Source organism: Notothenia rossii (assembly GCF_949606895.1).
Source record: "Notothenia rossii genome assembly, chromosome: 12".
Lineage (NCBI taxonomy): Eukaryota > Metazoa > Chordata > Actinopteri > Perciformes > Nototheniidae > Notothenia > Notothenia rossii.
The window spans coordinates 15,030,639-15,040,955 of record NC_136911.1 but is presented as its reverse complement, the minus strand read 5'-3'; the positions used below and the strand labels follow the sequence as shown (position 1 = coordinate 15,040,955).

The following is a 10,317-nucleotide window of genomic DNA, read 5'->3' as shown; positions in this document are numbered from 1 at the left end:
ATCTGCAAACAGATTTAATTTACATTGTTTATTAATATTTAATTAAAATATGGGGATTAATTACAGATTTTGAAAACAGGGGGGGGGGGGAAATCAGCGATATTTGTAGTCAGTATTTTATATGTTTTTTAAAGTATAATACCAGTAGCCTACTTTCATTAATAATTTGTATTTTATCTAGCATAACCTTTATTGTAATTATATGTTTATGAGAGGATAAAATCAAAATATTACCAAATGTAATGTATGGAAAGCAAGCTCCTAATTGGCTTAGTATTTGGTTGATAGAATATAAGATACTATCTTTTGTACATTGATACATTGATTTCGAAATGTTTATTTTTTTAAAGTAGGGGTTTCCCTTGGCGATGACGTAGACACTGAGCAATGTTACGCATACGGGTATTATTGGTTAACACCGACGCACAAGGCCTGTAGTTTGAAAGCTGTCTGGGCCCTGGCGAGTTGTACCGTTAGCCACATTGCGAACAAAGTTACAATATATTGAAATCAATTCAAAGAATTCTAGAACCTTTTTGCCCGGAAACAGATTAACACATTTTGGACCGTGCGGTAGTAAGAGGGAGCTACAACCCGGAGGGATACGTGGAAGCAGGCGTGCTTTTACTCTTGTATTGCATCTTGACTGAGTTGAATTGAACTCAACGCAAGGAGAAAAGAAAGCGAGCTGGCTAACGTGCTAGTTAGCTAGCAGCGGCTATCCAGCCAACTCGCGTGCTATTCACTTCCTTGTTGCACATTGGAGTGTGATGGAAGGCGAGAAGAAGTTTGTGAGAAGGAGACTGAGTTTTTTTTAACTTAAACTTTAACACTACCTGGTAAATGGATATACATGCTTGCACGATCTGCAACATTACAGAAGAACTGGATTTTAAAGAAAGAGATGATTTGGGCCTGTGCTTTGACCATGAAATGGAATGCCACTGTCTCGTTGGACACAGTTAGCTGTTGGAGGCTAGCTGGCTAAACCGACTGCCATTAGCTAGCAAATCCTGGAGATTTACGTCCTGGAATACAATGGTTGAGTACTGACTGACTCTATAACTAAACACCATATGTGGATTGTATGTGACGGAATCTACAGGCATCAAGTGTAATGGATTAACTACCGTAAGGGGTAACTCACTTTGTATTGAACCTCAAACGAGCTAGCTGTGTAATGCTAATGTTAAGCTTGTGATTTAGCTAACGTTAGCTGGCTGGCTGTCGTAATTGTGAATTGGCTGTAACGTTAGCCAACTAGCATGTGACATAGCTAGCCCAATGTTTTTTTCCACGACACAACAAGAAACATAGGAAAAGTGTATAATATAAAGATAATTCTCAACTTAGGCATAGGGTTTTATTGAGGATAAATGCCTAATTCAGAGGTGCTTCGGGAGGGTCGGGGACGGAGCCCCTCTGCTCAGAAAAATGCTAACCGACAGGACAGGCGTAGCAAGCCGGGGAGCGGTGCTGCTCAGCGAGACAGACACCGAGAGAAGAGGCGGTCATCGGCTTCTAGGAAAAAGAAACGCAGACAGGCCAAGGGAAAAGACTTGTTGCATGCCGGTACAACAGGAGACCCTTATAATGACCGAAAGGGAACTTTTGATAAAGACGCTGAACTTCGGACATTAGTAGAGTATGATGACGTTAGCTCTCAGTCAGAGCGTTTCTCTGGGAGCCCCTCTCCCAAACTGGACCCCCGTGCTGACAGGCTCTCAGTAGACCGCCTCAGCGATGTTGAATTTGGTGAGTTTAATGGACCAGGAACCACAGACCGAAGTCACCCTAGAGACCGGGAGGCAGTGGGCATAAGCAAGGGCGAACCGACACGGGGACCATCAGAGAGGGGCAAGCAAGAGAAGGAGCCAGTCAGGAAAAAGGACCGCCAGAGCCGCGAGAGAGACTCTTCAAAAGCTAAGAGTGGAGCTAGCCTCAGTGGCTCTAAAAATCACAGAGACACCACAAGGAGCAGTGACAGAAATGGTAAGAGAACATCCACATCTCAGGCCACACAATCTGCAGATAAAAGGGATTCAAAAGGGCACCGAAGTAAAACAAGATCTGATAAAGAGCCCCCATCTGCATACCGAGAGGCTCCACAATCCTACAGAGATGACCGCGAAGACCTCAGGACATACAGGAGAAGTCCTGGTGTAAAAACAGAAAGTCCCTATGGGACATCCCTTCCATATAACTACCAGTCTCCTGGTGGTTATAACCAGCAAATATCTAGAAAAAGTCCAACTTATGGGAGCAAAAAACTCTCTCCAAGTTCCACGTATTATAGCCGGGATGCAGATGGGTATGGTGCATATGGTGCGCCAAAGTCACCCACTGCATACTCCAGTAACAAAAGGAAACGATCTCCAGTGAGCCCGGCAAACTGGCGTAGATCCCCGAGTTATGGCCGACACAGTCCGTATGAACAAGGAGAGTTTGGTTCAAGTCCTTATGGAAACCGCAGGAGATCTCGAAGTCCATACAGGAAGTCCCTGAGCCCAAGTTCAGATGTCAGGTGAGTTGTTATAAAGCATAATGTGTGTTTCATATATTGGCTGTTGTGTGTTTTTTTTGGGTCAGGGTGGTAAGGAGGGGTCAGACATTGATTTTCCACAAAGGGGCTTCTAGATTTTTTTTTTATAGTTTATCATAATGGTTCAACCCAAACCAAGGTAAACATGTATCTTTACTTTGGTGGTGTCACGATTCCCTTTTAGTTTAAAGTCCTGCATGTGATTAGTGTAAAAACTCGATACTAGATATCCACTAGATTGCTCAACAAAAAAGATTCCCATCTAAAAATGTGTCCATATCATGTTTTTTTCAGGCGATCTGCTCGATCACGTAGCAGAAGTCCATATTCGTCCAACAGGCCTTCACGTTCTCGCAGCCGTCACCGCCACTCTCGCTCCCGCAGCCGCCCCTCCAGCCTCTCCCCGAGCACGCTCACCTTTAAAACCAGTCTTGCTGCTGAGCTCAGTAAGCAGAAAAAGGTTAAAGCTGCAGAAGCGGCTGCCAAGGCCAAGAACTCCAGCAACACCTCTACTCCAACCAAGGGTCCCTCATCTGCTCACCAACCCAGCCCTAAGACAAATCACACATCCAGAAAGGGCCGCCCTCCCTCTCCACCACCACCGCCGGAGAAAGGTCCCAGAACTCCCCCAATGAGCCATCCCCAGTCCCCCTCTGACAGGTCAGCCAAGAGGCCCACTGAGCCCCAGCCCAGCAGAGATGGAAAGGGGAAAGATGACTCTGTACATCGAGACAAAAGGAAAGCACCAGCATCTGCACAGAGCAAAGACAAGGAACGAGCCGCTGCTTCACTCATCTCCACTCTGTCGTCCCTGCCCCAAACAGTTCTAGATCACATGGCTAAAGGAGAAAGGTATGCATGTGTGGCTGTGACACATAAATTGTCATGCACCTCTATACATTTAATTGTGAAGCCTTACTTACACTCTCCCTGTGTTTGTGTCTCTTTCTTCCCCCCATTATCAGCTTGAAGGACAGCTTGATCGCAGGGAAGAAAAAGTCAGAGAGGAAGAACCGTCAGCTGCTAACCGACTTGCCCCTCCCTCCTGAACTCCCCGGGGGCAAGTCTTCCCCGCACAGCCCAGCCGATGACAAAAAGTCCCAGACACCTCGCCGAAGACCTAAGTATGTCGCGGTGCATTCGGTGATATTTCTAATTTTCTTCTGCTGTATATTAACTTGGCTAACACTGAAATGTTTTCTTGTAATTTCCAGAATCTGTGGCCCAAGACACGGTGAAATTAAAGAAACTGAGATAGATTGGGGCAAACGCTGCGTGGACAAGTTTGAGATCATTGGAATCACAGGGGAAGGCACCTACGGTCAGGTGTACAAGGCTAAAGACAAAGACACTGGTGAGTGTATAGTATTTATAATATCAATATCGTAAACGTGAATCCGTTAACTATGGGCCTCGTTCCCTAACCTTCTTGAAATTCCTCTCTTGAAAACTACTTATGCCGTATTCTTGATGAAAACGGCATAGCGGTGACATGTTTGTGCAATATAATTGGTAAATGCAGTTTTTACCATTTCACAGTTGGATGTCAAATACAACAATCACATTTATTTATTATTTATAGTGCTTATAATTATTTCAAGTAGTTCACAAACTTAGTCCTAAAATAAAAACACACTAAATCCTGAATGAGTAATAGCATCTTGTGCATATTTCTTATGCTTTTTTATATTGATATTTAGTATCGCTACACAAAATGACTTGGAATCCAGTGCCTCTTTAGACTTGGATTTACTTTCTGCATGCACGGCCCTGCAGTGTGACACCCTTATTATAGGGATTGTCAGGGCGTTTACCTATACTAATTAGGACAAGCTTGCACGCTGAAAATGTTTCTCAAGAACACATTTAAGAAAAACCATTGGAGGATAGCGGTGAATAAGGGCCTTTTTGTTTAATTGTTTTGAATATTCTGTTCGAAATGCAAATAGTCATAGATTAAAAACCTGTGTACGGTTAGACCATCTCATGGTGTTCTCTTCTTACGCTGCACTTTCGTGTGATTCACAGCTGAGATGGTGGCTTTGAAGAAAGTTCGGCTGGACAATGAAAAGGAGGGCTTCCCAATCACGGCCATCAGGGAGATCAAGATTTTGCGGCAACTCAACCACAAGAGCATCATAAACATGAAGGAGATCGTCACGGACAAGGAAGACGCTCTAGATTTCAAGAATGACAAAGGTATCTGATCCTGCCACACGACATTGATTTGTTTTATACCTCTTTTTTCAAATCTTAATCTTTATTCTCTTATCTCAGGTGCTTTCTATCTTGTATTTGAGTACATGGACCATGACCTGATGGGTTTGCTGGAGTCTGGCCTGGTCCATTTCAACGAGAGCCACATCAAGTCTTTCATGCGACAGCTGCTGGAGGGCCTCGATTACTGCCACAAGAAGAACTTTCTGCACCGAGACATCAAATGCTCCAATATCCTGCTCAATAACAAGTCAGTCCTTTGTGTCCTTTTTACACTGAAACAGAATATCTATTTCATCCTTTTTTTTTTATTACAAACTCACATGTTTTTCTGAACTGCATTTTAATTTATTTTTTTTGTCCCCGTCCTATTCAGAGGTCAAATCAAACTTGCTGACTTTGGACTTGCTCGGCTCTATAACTCTGAAGAGAGGTAAGTCCTATGTTTTGGATGCCTTAGCGTCACAATTATGAATCAATCTTTCTTCTTAAAGCTAACAACTTGTGTGTTGTTCTTATTTTCAGTCGTCCATACACCAATAAAGTGATCACACTATGGTACCGTCCCCCAGAGCTTCTTCTGGGAGAGGAGAGGTACACGCCAGCTATCGATGTGTGGAGCTGCGGGTAAGAGCACGACTGCTATTGACTGAAGTGTTGTGGTTTTAACTTCTGTCTGGGTAGTTTATATCTGTCATAATGATTCATTGTATCTCATTTTGTCTCTCACAGATGCATTCTTGGGGAACTTTTCACAAAGAAACCAATTTTCCAGGCCAATCAGGAGCTTGCCCAGTTAGAGCTCATCAGGTACTTGTCGATTAAATCAAGTTAAATGTCAATGTTTCAAATGTGGGTTTGGTTGTAAACTCTTGCCTTGTTTCCACAGTGCCTCACCCAGTCGAGAAAATTAGAACAGGAAGAGAAAGTAAAAAAAAAAAAAAAAGTTTCCACCGATTGACATTAAACCTACGCAAACACAGATGTGTTTTCATTAACTGCTGTTGTTTTGTTACGACTACCCCTCTTAGAGGAAAGGTGAGCGTAGTGATTAATCTAGTGGCGGCAACTGCTGGGGAAACCTTAAAAGTTTGTACATAACCTTATTGCTGTGAGGTATGCACAACATTGACTGGAATACTACTGTATGGTTCCTGTTTAATCTGTTGTCTTATTTAATTGTATCACATTACAGAGAAACTATGTTCTAATACAGTGATTTAAAGCAACACGTCATGCCAGTTTTCTTGGTGGTTTTTGAATTGAATCTGAGTCAAGATTACAAATGATGTCCACACTTTGCGGTTCTTTTCAACCAACTGCATTTCTGTCTTTTTCAGCCGAATATGTGGAAGTCCTTGCCCTGCTGTGTGGCCAGATGTAATAAAGCTCCCCTTCTTCAACACCATGAAGCCAAAGAAGCAGTACAGGAGACGGTTACGAGAGGAGTATGCTTTGTAAGTGAATGCATATGGCGTCTAATTGGAAATATAAGGATTGGGGATTGCATTATATTGAAATCTTTTCTTTCTATTGTGTTCCAGCATCCCTCCCTCTGCCCTGGACCTGTTTGACCACATGTTAAATTTGGACCCCGGCAAACGCTGTACAGCTGAACAAGCGCTGGGCAGCGAGTTCCTGAAGGACGTGGACCCCGACAAGATGCCCCCACCTGAGTATGTCAAGCTTCCTGTTGCACTAACATGCTTATTACACAGTTTAATACGAAGATTACAATGTTCACTGTTTCCGTCCCTCCAGTCTTCCGCTGTGGCAGGACTGTCACGAGCTGTGGAGTAAGAAACGCCGGCGTCAGAAGCAGGCGCCGGAGGAAGCGGTCGTCCCAAAGGCCCCCCGTAAGGAGCTGGGCCACGACGACAGCCGCAGCAACACACCGCAGGGCTTCCCCGCTCCTGGGGGCGCTAAAGCTCCAAATGCATCTGCTTCGGCACTGCTAGGTGAGTTAATTGCTGTTAGTTACAAATAGCTTTTTAATGCACCTGTATGAAAGGGGCTGTGTCATAGGACTGTCATTTTATCATACACAATGCATCCAAAACAAGTACAACTTAATACGTAGAAGTATAGATATGTCTTAGAATTCACAAAGACCTGTCTGTTATTTAACCCCTTCACTTCCATCTGTGTGTCGATATCTTCTCAATGTTGTTGTCCTTGGAGGAGTGGTGCCAAGACAAGACACTGAACCAAGCTTTGTTTTTTTTGTAAAGGGGCTGGCCCTTCTACAGAACTGCTTAACTGTGTGGCATTCTTCACAGCTATGACTCAGATTGACATTGTGCTAGAGATGAATCAGCGTGGCTTGGAGTCCGACTGGTCCAACTTGTTTTTGAACCTTGATTTTTCTAATATTACTAAGGTTAACAGGAATGCTCTGTCCTCTTACAGACCCAAAGGGCCCGACCTCTCAGTTAACCCAGGAGCAGCTGGCGGTCCTCCTGAACTTCCTGGGCCAGTCCAAGAGTTCCGTGAACACGGCGCAGTTTGTGCAATCCATGGGCACGAAGGTCAACCAGGAAACATTACAGCAGCTCTCCAAAGCCCTCGCTCCCACGGACCCCGCCGACGCGCCTCCACCTCAACCTATGCCTGTGAAGCCCCCCCAGCCCACAGCTCCTGCAGGCATGCCCCGGACGCCCCCTATGCCCAAACCTCCTTCACCCCCCATGTCTGCACCGACGGGGATTCCAGACGGAGACGCAGCAGCGGCCACACAGACGGCCATGACGATGCTGCTGGCTCAGCTCCTTCAGGCTCAGCAGACCCAGAGGCAGGAAGTGAGTGATGAAGGAGCGGAGAGCACTAACCCAGCAGGAGCAGCGCCGGGGGGGCATCCTCCTCCAGAGGTCAAACACCCCCCAGAGCCAAGCCCAGTCTCTCCAGGTAGCCCAGTCTATTATTTTCAGAGAGAAATATCTCTTCTGGTTTTTTTGAACCACGTGTCAATGAGAGAATTGATATTGACTTTAATGAACATGGTTTTACCGGAACACTTTTTCTGTGCTAAGAAACAAAGACAATTTTAATGAATAATTATAAGAAATGCATTCCAATACCTAATATACATGTTTCTGTCTCTCAGTGTCTGAAGTAGGCAGTGTGTCCATCCTGCCCCCAGACCAGAGGCCCCCGGAGCCCCCAGAGCCCCCCCCACACGCTGACCTGGACTACCGGCAGCCTCCACCTGAACCCAAGACCGGCCACGCCCCACCCATCGCGTCTGCACGCGGAAGTGATGGAGGGAGACCCCCGGAGCCAGACTACCCACCCCTCCCTACCGCAGAGGGGCCCGGATACGGCGGAGACTACCACCACCCCCCTCCTCGTCCCTTCACCCCTGCAGGCTTCGGGGACGGTTACATGGGCCACATGCTAGGCGGAGGCCTGCCCCCCCACGCTCTGAGGGAGGTGTTCAGCGGACCTGCTGCCGGCTCCTCGTCTGCTGCCCCCGCCCACCCCGACCCCTTCCCCCCACCCACGGGACCGAGCAGCATGGTGTTTAGAGGGGACCAGGACCATCGCTTTAAGTACAATCACAGCCCCTTACCTGTGGAGGGGCAGCCCAACCCCAGCTCTATCCACATGTACAACCACGCCATGGCTAGAAAGGACGGTGTAGCTCCTCCCCCACCCATCCCAGCTCCAGGACAAGCCTGGGGATCCCCTTCCCACGTGGGGGCCCCGCCACTACCCCTCGGCTTCGGCCCACACGTGAACTCAACGGCAACAATCAGAGGACGAGGCCTGCCCTTCTGAGAGACTGAAAATGGGAAAAGGGCAGTCTTGTGACAAAAGGCTGCAGGACTCTGTTTGAGCGGGAAGCCTGTCAGGCAGAGCGGAGGGATCTGGAGACTCACACTCAGTTTTTAATGACTTCAGTCTGTGTAAGGCATTGTGTTCCTCCTCCGTCTGGAACGTTGCCGCCGAATTACACCGCAGGAGCTTTTCTCGCTCGTACCATTTTCCTATTTTTTTGTAATCTATTCTGCTGTCTTTTAAATTAAACTTTTAACTTTTTTTGAGTGTACATTTATCAGGCTGGGTACATTTTAAACCATAGCCTTCCTGTAATTGCTCCAGGGGCAGACTAGTATTAATGTTTTGCACTACTGACTAAAGTAGGCGGAAACTATTTTAGCTACGAAATGAAATGGATGGTGTGCTTTATCTGCACAATTAGGAGTATGACCAGTAATGTAGTGTCCTCTTTTTATGACGGCCATGATTATGTTGGAACAATGATGGCTCAGCTGATGCGAGGGTTTGTTGGTGCCAGACACACTGCTAGGACTTGGATCTGATCTGACTTCATGGAGAAAGGCTCTTTTCACTTTAAATTCCACATGCCTTTTTGCCAATATATGTTGTAAAACCATGAGCAAAAAAAAACGAGTAACCCAAGTTCCAAAACAATTTTTTCTTTTTTTTTGTACTAAATAATTTTGTCCCCCTCCCTCATCCTTTGGCAAATGTTTATTAAAAAAATGCCGACAACGAATCATTGTCTGATTTTCTACAAGGGTTTTAATTGAACATTTTAATTATATCCTAAATAACAATGGTTGATGTGGTGATGTAACCACTGGATGGCAGTGTCATATACAATATAACCACCCGCATTTACCTGTAGTGTCATTCACTGAAAAAGATACATATAAGCATGTACAATAAGTGCTGTTGCTACAGGTAAACGCTTGAAACCACTATAGATCTTATTATCTTGACATTTATACACCATTCACAAAATGACATGCTCCTTGAGAAAATCGGCAAACCGACATTTTTCATGTATTTGTAGCATGAAAACCTTTATTTAAGAAAGTGGCAGGTAAGCACTGCTGCCGAGAGTTTTTATCAAGGGAGACATGTCTAAGGAGATAGCAGCACGCGTCAGGAAGAAATGCAATGTTCCAAAAGCTGACAGCTCCCAGTGGACTCAATCTTCAAGCACTTTAAACTCATTCTTTGAACTCGATGGAAAACAGTTTCTCAGAGATCACAAGCCAGTCCTCCTCCGTGCTCCCTCTAAACGCCAGCTTTGATATTCATTTTTGTGGATGTCAGTAGAGCGCTAGGCTTTTTCACCTTTATCAAAAGAGGTGCTGCTTTCAAAAAGAATTTGCTTCATTTTGAGCTGTTCCCATGCACGTTCAAATACAATAACTTTTCCAATGTTTTGCTATAAAGCAATATTAGTCGTACAACTTATATGAAGCATTACATTTGGGATAAATCTTCTATCCTCCTGAGAGGTAAATCAAGGTGGAACTATGAATAATGTATATCATTTCACACAACACAATACAAAATACAATATATGGTTCCTAAAAAATATATACTTTACAGATGGAATTGAAATTCCTATCAGGTACAATTAAATCAGTATTTAAAATCTCCACCACATACAGACATTACATTACACTCTGAACATATACACTAGAATGCATTGCCATTTAAGGCTGCCTAACGGACCTTAAATGCTATAACTGACTACGCAGGGCAGTGGATTAAAAATAAAAATAAATGTACAAACCAGT

The 10,317-nt window shown here is 44.9% G+C and overlaps 1 protein-coding gene across 1 annotated transcript; it reads left to right on the top strand.

Annotated features, from left to right (window-relative positions):
* The first annotated feature begins 408 nt into the window (after nucleotides 1-408).
* On the top strand, nucleotides 409-9,278 carry cdk13 (cyclin dependent kinase 13). The gene is made up of 14 exons (XM_079661554.1): nucleotides 409-2,524; nucleotides 2,837-3,394; nucleotides 3,508-3,666; nucleotides 3,757-3,896; nucleotides 4,571-4,741; nucleotides 4,820-5,009; nucleotides 5,136-5,192; nucleotides 5,285-5,386; nucleotides 5,492-5,569; nucleotides 6,100-6,216; nucleotides 6,304-6,435; nucleotides 6,521-6,717; nucleotides 7,169-7,663; nucleotides 7,863-9,278. The coding sequence occupies exons 1-14, from the start codon at nucleotides 1,377-1,379 to the stop codon at nucleotides 8,534-8,536; spliced, it is 4,218 nt and encodes a 1,405-aa protein (XP_079517680.1). The 5' UTR covers nucleotides 409-1,376; the 3' UTR covers nucleotides 8,537-9,278.
* Nucleotides 9,279-10,317: the final 1,039 nt, after the last annotated feature.